Here is a 12,326-nt window from a genome sequence, read left to right as displayed (position 1 = left end):
TTCTATACCATCTCATGAACTTTAGTGTACATAGAAACCTTCTCCAGCTTAACGCGGGTGCGCCTAGCAAAGGTTAGGTGTTTGATAACTGGCCATTTGAGGCGGACAAGATAGACAGCAATGGCCAGGACAAGCATGCAAAGGCAAGCGAAGAAGTAGGTAGGGCGTCCCCATCTCCAGAAATAGCCGAGCACTCGTGATGATGCAATGTCAAGATCTTTGGGAGAAAGGCAGACAATGGTCTGTCTCTTGCGTAGGAGATTGATAGCTCCAACCAGATCTACTCCGCGCTTGTCCGCTACAAGCTCTACAGACGGTACAAAGTCTGGTTGAAGAAGACAGTGCATGAAACCACTCAGGTCCGGCTCAAGATAAGTGTATTCACGGAGCGTCCGGATCCCGTGAAGAAAGCATGTGGCACCACGCTGCTCAACTAGAGTCTTTAGCTCTGGAATAGCGAGGCCAAATAGCGCCTCCGATATGCGATCGGCTCCAGATTCACCATGGAGTGATAACTTGTGGAGCAGGTTCACGAGAAGGTGCACAAGCATGCTCGTCAGACCCTTTATAGAAGAGGCCTTTAAAGGTAGAGACACAAGCAGGACGCTGGAGTTCTGCCGATGCTTAACCGAAAGGCCCTGGCAGACAAGTCGCGCAAAGGCGTTGAGGGTGGCAGCTCTGATAGACATATATTCGTTTGTGGTTGCCAGAAGAATGCGCTTTGCATCTGGGCACGCCAACTCTCCGACTCGCCGGACAACTGTTTCAATTTCTTGCACAAGAGCGGCATGCGACCTTTGCGTACTATCTCTGACGCGGTCGTGGAATTGCAGGAGGGTGTTCCCCGGACAAAGAACAGAGGGTCGAGTCCGAGCAACATTTAGAGCTGTCAACTTATGGGGCCGAGAGTCCAGGTGAATTCGCATTGAGTGAGATGGAGTGAAGAACGTCAAATTGGGTCTCATCCAGTCCAGGTACATGCCACAATAACCTGGAACGGTGTCATTCGTCATTTGCAAGCGGACTTCGCGACTGGAGACCCCATGTGTCTGTTTGTATACAGCACTAACAATGAGTTCTGAAGTTGCGTTGCACTGTTTGACTGGATCTAGCGTTAGGAGCCAGATAGACTCCTTCCCCGCGTCTCCAACGTAAGTGATCAGGCAGTCACAGCCTAAAGGCCTTGTTACAACTATGCACTGGAGTTCGATTTTGGAGACGTCTTGAGGCTCTTGACGCAAGACAGAGATCCTCACTCCTTGTGAGAAGTGGAACGCATGACATTCGGCCCGCAGCTGGAACGCGAGAGCACAGGCAGAGAGAACTCCCAACAACATGCAGAAGTCTAAAAACAGAGGTTTACTTCTTAGAAGTCACAAAAGCCTTAAGGCTCTCAAGGTCGCGGGCACCGGAGTAAGCCTCGAGGAACTCGCCATTTTTGTAGAAGCGTAGAGTCGGGTATCCACGGACACCCTCCTCCTGGCAGACCTCACGGGCAACAGTGCAGTCGACCTCGGCGATGACCACGCCCTCGGGGGCATTGTCCCCAAGCTCCACGTAGGTGGGGGCGAGGGCCTTGCAGTGGCCGCACCAGGGCGCGAAGAACTTGACCATCATCGGCTTGCCCTTCGCGAGCTCGGCCTTGAAGCTCGAGGTGACGTCCAGGACGGCGCCGAAGGCAGAGGCGACGAGGAGGAGGCCGGCAATCATTTTTAATTTGCGGGGCGTTTTTTGAATGGCACCATATGACGTGTTGAGATGCATCAGGCAACGGACACATTAGTCACCCATAGCATACAGAGGGGACTTAACAGCGACTACTTTTTAATGGCGTTGTAATTCACGTACCCCCCGTTAATGGTTGTCATTTTCTTCTTGTAGCACATGGCTATATCTTGCTTCTGCATGCTAAGGATATCATAGGTTTCAGATATCGCACTTGGTGGCACGGCAGTAGACTCCTGCATATTGGTTTCTGATTCAACTATATTTTCAGGAACCCGCGGGGTCAGCTGCTCTGTTGCTCCGACTGTACTTGCACGCAGTTTCCGCACAGGAGAATTTTCTCTGTTGAAAATAGAGGATGTTCTTCGAGAGACTATCGCGGTGAGGTCAAGCCGCGTCCCGGTACTATCTAGAGATTTTATTGTTCCGGACGCCCTTCCAAGGATCTTATTTACCTCAGACTCCTGCATTCCTTCTTCCTGTTGAGTGTCCTGATCGGGTATGTCCAACATGCTTCTCGTTAAGTCCACATTCTTCTCCTTCAATGATGCTCCCAAGATGCTGGAGGTCTTCCCCGCAGTTCCATCTAAAGATGAAAGTGGAACGCGCATCGGGCTGGCCCCAGTCTTATTTTTGTACAGCTCCTTCAGGGATGTGTCTAGAGCCACTAGATGGGTCATAGCGCTCTTTGTCCTGTTCATGCTTTTAGTGTATCCTTTCGCCATTGATGCCCGCTCCGATGGGCTCAGTTGCTTGAATGCCGTGTTCTTGATGTCCGATATGCAGGATTGAATCAAGAATTTTCCGACTCCGAGGTCCTTGGGCTGAAAGGGGGCATCAGGGCGTGTCAGCAATCTGACATCATTGATCGGGGCAGATGCACCAATTAGCTTCCCAAAACTATAGGGTGTAAAGGCTGTAGGTGCTGATGTCAACAGGGTTCCATCTTTGTTTCGTGTGATAATGGTCAGATTCCTCTTTGAATTGGCCACTGAACGTGTCGTATTCAATTGGTCTCTCTCGTCGCTGCACGTCTCCTCCAACGGAGTCTGTACCTCCCCGAGCATCGGTGTGGGAAACAGTGTCTGCACCTTATTGAGCCTTGACCCCTGGGGGGTCTTCAGCGTTATGGAAGACAGTCCGCCAACCATTGTGGAACTAGATACTGATGCGTTGAGGCTCTCGAGCTCCATCTGCTTGAGCTGCTCCTTTATTTGGTCGGAAACATAAGCATGCAAGTACACGGATTTTTTCTCTTCGGAAATGAATCTATTTAATAACTGGCGCTGTATTCTGTTCGGTGTAGCGGTAGTGAGATTGTATCTTAGATACTTTTTGATTTTCTGCGGCCAGCCTCGGTGAACCAGGGTGCACAAGTAACACGCCTCACGGGCATCGAAGGCCAGAATATAGCCTGTGGTACACACGCAGAGATAAAGCCCGATCACACGAATAGCTTGTATGGATATTATGCCGAAGTTAGACAACTGAGTCAGCACTTTCGTTGACTTGGTAGTATCGGAGTCCAGTTTATCATCTATGTTTCCCTTATCTAAATCAATCAGAAACGGTACCGTAGAAATAGTGTTCAATAGCTTCGGGCAGACTATGACAGGATGGCCGGAATACCAAGCCTTTTCCTCTGGGAGTAGGGAGCGGGTTTTCAGATTGGTGTTTATCTGCTTCATGTTCAGGTTGTTGTTGCACAGGTCCACAATCTCCCAGATAATTGGTTCAACCGTGCTGGAAAATATGTGTCTATCCCTAGGCATGACATCGAAGACTGTGAAGTAGTGTCGCTTTGTTAAAAAGTTGGTGCTCACCTGCACCTGAATTGGAGCCGGAGACTCTATCGACAGCATATCAGAGGTGACGGGGTAGCTTCTTTTAAGGTTCTCGCTCGCCTTTGTCATAAACTCCAGGTCATCAGACGGCGCATAGAGTCCCTCCCCGGTTCTTTGGGTGCTCAACGTATTAATAAAGTGGACGGCCGATGCAAAGTTAGCATAGCTAGAGCCCTTGGGCATCGTAAGCATGAAGACCTTTTCAAACTTTGTCACAAGGCTGATTATCTCACTTATGTCGTAGAAATGAAGCTGTCCCAGATGATCAAGAACGACCAGGCTGTTGAATTCCTCCATACAAGAGGCGTATGCACAATATATTAAGTTGGGGATAGATAGAGCCGCTAGAAGGAACCCCGTCTTAATGTGAACAACAAAGATAAGACCGCAGGAGAGGATCCACAATTGGAAGCGCTCTCCCGGTGTGAGAATAAACTTTATCTCCAATTTAAATGCTGCTGCAGCTGCTCTTGCTGCATCTAGAGTTGTTTGCTTGGCATCCACCAATGAAACTTCTGCTTTGGCAAGCATTACACTATCTGCATTCAGAGTATAGACTTCTGTGTTCATGTAGATGTGTACCACATTGAGGTCGTGACACGGCGTGATGTCTGTCCATGACGATCTCAGCTTAAGCCGTCCTAGGAGGTATGGTTGGTCCTTTGCAATCCTGTATGTGTATACACGTGCAGATTGTTTGAAGAAAAGCCAGACTATCATTGGTGTAAAGGTCGATTCCTGCGTGGCTATCGTGGCACTTGCCACTACCTGTTGCGTGCTAGATCCTTCTTCCATACTCTTCAGAGAAAGCTGTGCCTCATTCGCCATACTCTTGGCGTTTGAGTTCATTGCTCCGAGTCCGTGGTGATGGACACAGAGAGGGGTGAGGTGTTCAGAGAAAAACAGATTGGTGCATGGCTCATCATCATACAAGTTAGCCTCCGCAGAAGACGCCCCTTCACAGGCCTCTTTATGGAAGTCGTCCTTAGCTGCCGCCGCTAGTTGACGCACCCGCATGCCCTTGGAGGCTTTGGATCCGGACCAGTCAACTCCTGAACATAAAGAGTCACTACTGACGACTCTATCAAGCTGGGGCTCCATTTTAACTCCGATGGCATCAAAGTACTGCTCCATGTGGAGCTGCTTCTGATCGTGATATGCACTCGTGTACCGAATTTTCATGAGAACCTTATCTGTTACCCGTTCATAAAGTGTCACGCGTCCATCCGTCATAGCCACACCATAAACATTCGTGTCTGAAGAGAGAGCAATTGCGGTGCACTCGAGCCCGAACGTAACTGTACCGCAGTCGCCCTTCTCTAACTTCTTTAGAAATTGCTGCTCTTGGTTGTGTAACTCGCGAATATTGTCCAATGACAACTGCTTCAGGTTAATTTCTCCGAAGAAGTCTGTGTTGAATAGATTCGATACATTCTTCTGGTACATCTGAGCCTCATCACTGTTATTTAAGCGAGAATCGATATATCCTAGTGCCCCTTCTTTGGTCTTCTTCAATTTATCATAGTTAGAGTTGTATGAAAAGCTTTGCTTATGAGCCCCTCGGGACGACCCAGACTTACCTACATCATCCTTGCCAATAGGAGGAAGGAAGTTGAATAAATTGTAGGACGCGGCGCTGGTCTTCATGGCAGACCTAGTTTCCTCGACATCCAGATGTGGGAGATCAAGCATTTCCCGCGTGTTTCGTTCTATTTCCTTAGACCTAAAGTACAACGAGGGCGTAAAAACGTGGCTAACAGACCGCAATAGCTTCCCATAAAGCATATCCCAAAACTGAAGGGAACCGTCACTAACAAACAAGACGATAGGAGCAGTGGGAGAACAGCACCAAACATTAATTGGTGAAAGCGAGCAGCGATGAGTGTCATCCTCGTTGACAGGAACGACATAGTTTATGGTCCTCCCCACGGTTGAGATAAGGCCCGTATACCCGTTATATGCTGCAGAGACGATCCTTCCTGTCTTCGCCATATTATTTCCGATTGTGTGAATTGGCTCCATCCTCCGCACATCATAGACTGCCACCTTCCCCGTTGCATCCACTGAGACAATCTCACTCTTGAGCTTGTGAGAAAAAACCCCAACATACGGGGCATCAGATGTGGATATTACTGACACGGGTTTTGTATTGGAGGTCCCAAGACTCCACAGAGTGAGCTTGCGGTCGTGCGAGCACGCTGCTAGGAGACCTCTACGATGAAGCCATGCCAAGCCTGTAATAGAGTCTTTATGAAAATGCAGATTGGAGTTTGCAACCCCTCTATTGATATCGTAGACATTTATCAGTCCGTCTGCACCGCCAGATGCCAAAATCGTGGAATTGTTGCTTGTCACTGTGTCAAGGCAAAGGCACGTAACCCAATCCTTGTGGGCTTTGATGGTCCAGATAGGTATTGGAGCTAGCTCTTGTGTCCCCATAGATTTAAAGGAGTTTTGAATGTACTTCTGTCTGCGCCGGTTTGTCGCCATATGCTTTTGTATCAGGGCCTTGTTTCGCTGAACTTGCTTAATAGAGTCATCATCCGAATCGTCGCTGAAGCCGGTCGATTCATCGCTATCTTGACTAGAGGTACTAGAGTCTGTCTGTCTCTGATTATGTGTATACACATTTGATTCTGCTAGAGTCAGTTTCTGTTCATTCATATTTGATGCAGCAGAGAATAAGCCATTGTTAGCTGCCGAATCAGGCGGATCTTTTGCTTGGATTGCCGTTGCCATCCTCTTGGCAAGCTCTGTGAACTCAGGAGTTGGTGCTGCTATGTTGCTGGCTTCAAATGTGTCGTTGAAAAGACGAGTCAGGACAGCATCGTACTTGTAGGTGTCCTGCTGATATTCTCCCGAGGCTTTCTTCCAGTCGTCGCTGTCCTCTAAGAAGAACGAAAGATTATATCCTTCAGCAAAAGGCACGTGCCCACTAAAATTCTTCATGTCGTAAAAGAGTATTAAGTTCTCTGCATCTTCTTTTAGAACAGACGAATTGGGCTTCCGCCTCGCGCTGGTCATCGAATTGTAAAACTGCACGGCAGTACCGTGGCTGTCATCTTCAAGTTCATCATTGATAGCACTAGTATCAATACCAGCAACCAGCGTATCAGTCGTTCTCTTAGTTTCATCTGCCTGTGCATCTGATTTTAGAAAGAAGTCACTTGGTCTTGGCTGCTTGGAAGACGTTCTAAGGTGACCTTTTGGTTGCACCTGCTGAGAAGGATCCTTCGATCTTTTGGCAAAGTACATGTCTCGTATGAGCGAGACATTGGTGGGCTCTTCTGAGTTGAATTTCTTATAGGTACGTGTGGGGGAGGCCTGCTGAGGAATATGCTGCTCAGTAAGCTTCCAAAAGTGTACGTTTCCATGGTCATCTCCACTGAAGATCGCCGGCGACAGAGAGGACTTCCGATAGTGGAGCTCATCTATGGTTGCCAGTGCAGTGTGAATGTTTTCTGTTGGAAGGATGGAGACCGGAGTATGTGCTATTCCATTCCATATTATTATTTTCCGATCAGCTCCAGAGGTGATATAATTAAATCCACCTATTACTCGTCGCCCATTACCAGGCTGGCTTCTGTTTTTTGCGTGATTAAAGCCTTCAATCGCAGGCTTAAAAGATGTGGCAACCACAGGGAGGGCCTTGTGCTCCTGCAGAATCGCTTGGCGCAAAAACGTGCTGCTGTCTAAAATGTGCACATTGTTGTCTCGGCAACAGGCCAAGAATGCATCTGCTTCAGATGAGTAGCTTACCGAATAGATGGGCTCTAAGATTTTGGTAGAAAGTAAGTATTTAGAGTAGATTGACGTATTATAGATTGTAGCAACGTGCGAATTTGATATCGCAAGCGCTGGAGTGACAAAGCTGGAAAGGAAATTAGAAAAATCTGCCCAGGAAAGCTTATTAACACGCGTTATATCGATATGATTAAAAATCAGTATAAGGGCACGTAATCTTGCAAGAAACTTGTTTCCCCCATGAACATCATCGTTGTAAATGCTTATGTATGAGTTTAGGACACGTGCCAAACGTTTTAGTCCGGTAGTTCCACGCTCGTTGATGGAGGCGAATATCTCGCGAGAAGAGGCAATAGCAGAAACAAATTCGCTGCAGGACAGACACCCGCCGGGAGCGTTATCAAACTTCGACTGGAGAGAGATCAAGTGTCGGCTGGGGAGGTGAGTGAATATCTTTTGGAAAGAGTAGGTTGGGTCACTGAGGTGGACTGTATGGAGGAAGCGCAGCCAGCTCTGCTCCAGTGGGCTAAGGAGACCAAGCGGAATGGCCATGGTGATGCCCTTGATCTGCAGACTCTAGCGACTTGTAGAAAGCCCCGGTGCGAGGCAATTAATGAGGCAATTAATAAAAGATTCCGATGTCATCGATGAACGTTTTTAGGATAACAGGTGACATCCTCCATGCCACATCGCGGGGGCTTCTCATCAGGAAGCTCCACAAGTCCCAGTCATGTGCAGGCATATCTCTTAAGACACAGCTCATCTATGCATTTGTCTTCTCTACACGATACCTCGACATATTCTGGAATTTTGCCTCAATATACAACTGGATCTTTAAGGTATATTACCTCATCACTACCTTCTACACCATTTATCTTATAGCTTTCCGATTGAGAGATACCTATCACGCTCCACTGGACAAAACGCCTGTACTCTACGTCATAATTCCGTCATATGTGGCAGGCGTTCTATTTGCACGACCGTGGACAATCTTCGAGATCTTCTGGACAGGGTCCCTTGTTCTGGAAGCCTTTGCAATGGTCCCGCAATTCTTTATGCTATACCTGAGCCGCAACGTGGAAAGCTTTACAGCAGACTATGTTGCAACGTTAGGTGGATACAGGTTCTTCTATCTGCTCAACTGGATTTACAGAACAGTGAAGGGCGTTAGAATGGGCTGGATCAATTGGGCGACAGGCATTATTCAAATAGTGCTCTATGCAGAGTTCTTCTACTACTGGCTTAAGAGCAAGCTTACACATAAATCACTTACTTTGCCATCCTAAGTCGCCCTGTGATAAGATTGCTATTTGGGTAAACTCCTGTGCAAGGTTTAGCTTTGGACCGTCCTATTCTCGTGGCTGGCAGCCTCAACAGCCTCCACTGCCAGAATGGACGCACCGCTGGTGATCGTTCGGGAGGAGCCTAGCTGACAGGTAGTCGACCTAGACAGTGCTGTTGATGCACTGAGGGAGGACTCAAACAGCTTCTTTATTGCCGGATCGTCGGTCATGTCTGCAGCAGCCTTCCCATATATGTCACGACTGTTCTGCTCAAAGTCTATAAGCAAGCGAATGCAATCAGCATGCTTGTTTTGAACAGCAAACATAAGCGCCGTCTGCTTTAGTGTATCGCAAAGGTTAGCCTCCTTTTCTACAAGAAGGCGAACAATGGATGCGTGCCCGTTAATCGCAGCATAGATGGTCGCCGTTTTCCCGTCGCTGTCTTGCATCCCTGCTTCGTAGTCCATCAGGGCCTTGACGACTGCTACGTGGCCTCGCTCGGCAGCAGCCATCATAGCCGTCCCACCTGTTGCACGCTTTCCTCCTGCTTCTAAATCCCGCAGCTCCATAACGACTTTGAGATGCCCTTTAGCAGAGGCCCAAATAAGGGCCGACCAACCCATTGAGTCGCGCTCTCGAGCCTCTTTTGCTTTCAGCACGCGCACACAGTCTGCATGCCCATTTTGCGCCGCCATGATGAGCGCGGTCCACCCTTTGTTGGACTTCCGTCCTGCTTCAGTATCCAGTAGCAAGGAGACAGCCTCCGTGCACCCTACCTCTGATGCAAGCATTAGGGCTGTGGTTCCATCCCGCGTTACACGGCCGCCCTCTCTATAGTGCAGAAGCTTCACTAGGTCAAGATATCCCTTGGATGCCGCTATCATCAGGGCTGTTGTGCCGTCATCCTTTGTGAGCATGGCCTCATATGGAATTAGAATGTCAGCAATTTCAACGTGGTTGAGCTGAACTGCTCGCATCAAGGCCGTCATTCCCTTGTCATCGCGCTCGGTGGCCTCGCTATGAACTAGGATTCTGACTGCATCGACGCACTTCTCAGAAACAGCGAGCATCAAGGACGTCCATTGCATGTCATTCCTCCTTTTGGCCAGGTAAGGGAGAAGCATCTCGACAGCTTCTCTATTATTTATACGAGCTGCGCGCATTAGGGCTGTTTGCTTGAAGCCATCGACGCAATCCTTCTCGTATTTTAACAGGTACCTAACAACATGCAAGTGCTTTTTGTCGATAGCAAACGAGAGGGCACACATCCCCACAAACTTGTTATTCTGTTGCACTGTCATTGTTGCCTCTATAGGGGCTAGAATCTTGATTGCCGGGAGGTGCCCGGCTTCGGCAGCATACATAAGTGCTGTCTTGCCAACCAAATCTGTAAGTCTGCCCTGTGAGTCCTTCAGGTAGAAAACCTTTACGATGTCATTAGAAGAGGCCGCCCGCATTAGGTCCGTCTTCCTGCCTGATTCCATATTCGACACTTCAATTGTGCCGCTCTCGTCTCGAAGAAGAAGAGCCGCTGTGTCGAAGCTTCCTGCCTTCAGAGCGAGACTGAGGGCGGTCTCTCCGTCCTTGCGCGTGAGCCCAGCCTCATCATTCAGCAGTATTTTAGTTGTCTCTATATGGTTTCCTATGGCAGAGAGCATCAAGGCCGTTGTCCCATCTGCGTCACGTTGCTGGAGAAAGTGTTCTTTATACATTTCTATGTACTGATAGTTGTTGATTGTAGCAGCAAGGCTCATGAATGAAAAACCAAAGGTAGTTTCCACGAGCGGGCCTTCCAGATTGTACAGGATTTTACATATCTCTGTCTGGCCGTTTAGAGCAGCGATCTTAAAGGCACACGTATTGTTGTAGCTTACGCTTCCCGCTTCCTTTTCTGCGAGTATCTGAGCCGCTTGTACAGCGCCTGACTTAGCAGCAAGCATGAGAGCCGTCCACCCTTTAGATGTTCTTAGATGCGTTTCATATTCTGCAAGAATGGACACAGCTTCGTAACAATTCTGCTCTGCTGCAATCATAAGAGCACTCCGTTTGTCTCTAGTGCTGATGAACCGAGCTTCGCGAGGAGCTAAGAGCTTGATGATCTCTAGAAGACTTGCATGAGGGATACCGTACACAGTTTCGTCCACAGTCAATAGCCGCACTGCATGCAGCAAAGCGGTGTCTCCGTTGCGGTCGGTAATCCGACTTTCCTTGTCTACCAGAGTTTGCACTAGTGGAACATCTCCACGATACACCGCAAATATGAGGGCAGACATCCCCTGCTTGTTGACAAGCCGCGACTCTCTATCAGCGAGAATCCTAGCTACAAGACTATGTCCGTTGCGTGTGGCAAGCATTAAGGCCGTTGAACCACAGTCGCGCATTGAAAGACGGGATTCCTTAAGGATGAGGAGCCTGACAATTGAAATGTACCCCCATTCTGCTGCATACATAAGTGCTGTCTTTCCATTGACATCCAAAATGTTGGCTTGTGCGTTAAGAAAATGCCAGGCCTTAATTATGTTTCCACTCTCTGCTGCAAGCATAAGCTCCGTCTTTCTCGGGGTGCGAACTAGCATCTCGTGGGTCAGGGGTAATTGGTACCCCTCCAGGGGCGTCAAGAGGTGCGCAAGTTGTAAGTTCCCAGCATTCAGAGCTAGCTGAAGGGCGGTTTCGTTTGTCTCTGCCAGTTTTGTGCGAGCCTCATAATTAATCCTATGAATACATCGCACAGGGTCATTGAACTCGGCCGCTTGCATTAAGACCGTTTTAACGTTAGAAGCAACATACGCCTGACGAAGGTAAGGGTCTTTTTCTGGTGTCTGTGCCAGGCGTCTTTGCGCTTCAACGTCTTGTAGTGCGGACCTCACTGCAGGATACTGGATCAGGTCACTGGCAGACGGCCGGTCTGCTGGAGAATCTGCACAGAGCAGGGTAATAAATTTCACCAGTTCTGATGAATAATTATTGAGCTGAAATGCGTGAGGGCTGTTGCTGGTATCCACAACGTACCCAGTGGAGGCCACAGAGTCCATGAATGGGGTCAAGGTAGCAAGATAATACAGGGTTGCACCTATGGCCCAAATATCTGATCGATCAGTTCCTGGCGCCCCTGACCGCATCTCTGGAGCCACATCTGAATACCTTGCTAGGGTCTGTCTGTATGTGGAGTCTCTGGCGAGCCGTATCCCCTGAAAGTCTATTAGCCGCAGATTTAGCAATGGATCTATAGTGATGTTAGCGGGAGAGATGTGTTGATGATAGACGCGTGAAACTCCATCAGCATTTGCTTTGAACATACTATGAAGATAGACGACACAATCCAGGAGTTGCGCCGCAATGGACCATATCGTAGCCTCGTCCACTATCTTAGAGAGTTCACGGTGGCGATCTATGAAATCCTGAAGGGTCTCAACGCCGTGGTAATCCATAACAATGTGAATGGCGTCTTGTGCGTAGATTACTTGCTTGAAAGATGAAACGGCGGGGTGTGTGAGTCTGGCCATTATCATTATCTCCTTATCTACAAGGCTTCGAGAAGAGTCTGTCAGGGTCGATAATGGGATACGCATGTGTGCGCATATGCGGCCGGATTCCCTGTGCACTACCGGGACCACCTTTTCTTCATTGAACGGCGGCTTGACGTGTATCTTCTCGTATAGCTGTTCAAACTCTGACATGCAGACGAATTTTGATGCCCTTTACTTTCAAAATTTGACAATTACAAGTCATC

General features: G+C 48.5%; 5 protein-coding genes across 5 annotated transcripts; 1 reads left to right on the top strand and 4 right to left on the bottom strand.

Moving 5' to 3' along the window:
- Positions 1 to 2: 2 nt before the first annotated feature.
- Positions 3 to 1,337, bottom strand: GL50803_008063 (uncharacterized protein; the record flags this gene model as incomplete). Its single annotated transcript, XM_038046352.1, has 1 exon — positions 3 to 1,337. The coding sequence occupies one exon, from the start codon at positions 1,335 to 1,337 to the stop codon at positions 3 to 5; it is 1,335 nt and encodes a 444-aa protein (XP_037901662.1).
- Positions 1,338 to 1,359: 22 nt separating this feature from the next.
- On the bottom strand, positions 1,360 to 1,710 carry GL50803_008064 (Protein disulfide isomerase PDI5; the record flags this gene model as incomplete). Its single annotated transcript, XM_001708969.2, has 1 exon — positions 1,360 to 1,710. One exon carries the CDS (start codon positions 1,708 to 1,710, stop codon positions 1,360 to 1,362), a length of 351 nt encoding a protein of 116 aa, XP_001709021.2.
- Positions 1,711 to 1,817: 107 nt separating this feature from the next.
- Positions 1,818 to 7,865, bottom strand: GL50803_0017518 (WD40 repeat protein; the record flags this gene model as incomplete). Its single annotated transcript, XM_001708970.1, has 1 exon — positions 1,818 to 7,865. The coding sequence occupies one exon, from the start codon at positions 7,863 to 7,865 to the stop codon at positions 1,818 to 1,820; it is 6,048 nt and encodes a 2,015-aa protein (XP_001709022.1).
- An 86-nt stretch (positions 7,866 to 7,951) lies between these two features.
- On the top strand, positions 7,952 to 8,599 carry GL50803_004502 (ER lumen protein retaining receptor; the record flags this gene model as incomplete). Its single annotated transcript, XM_001708973.1, has 1 exon — positions 7,952 to 8,599. The coding sequence occupies one exon, from the start codon at positions 7,952 to 7,954 to the stop codon at positions 8,597 to 8,599; it is 648 nt and encodes a 215-aa protein (XP_001709025.1).
- Positions 8,600 to 8,646: 47 nt separating this feature from the next.
- GL50803_0087677 (Kinase, NEK) lies at positions 8,647 to 12,273 on the bottom strand (the record flags this gene model as incomplete). The annotated part of the gene is made up of 1 exon (XM_001708974.1): positions 8,647 to 12,273. The coding sequence occupies one exon, from the start codon at positions 12,271 to 12,273 to the stop codon at positions 8,647 to 8,649; it is 3,627 nt and encodes a 1,208-aa protein (XP_001709026.1).
- Positions 12,274 to 12,326: the final 53 nt, after the last annotated feature.

This window comes from Giardia intestinalis, chromosome 1, assembly GCF_000002435.2.
Source record: "Giardia intestinalis strain WB C6 chromosome 1, whole genome shotgun sequence".
In the NCBI taxonomy this organism is placed as follows: domain Eukaryota; phylum Fornicata; order Diplomonadida; family Hexamitidae; genus Giardia; species Giardia duodenalis.
This window is presented reverse-complemented; position numbering and strand designations above follow the sequence as displayed.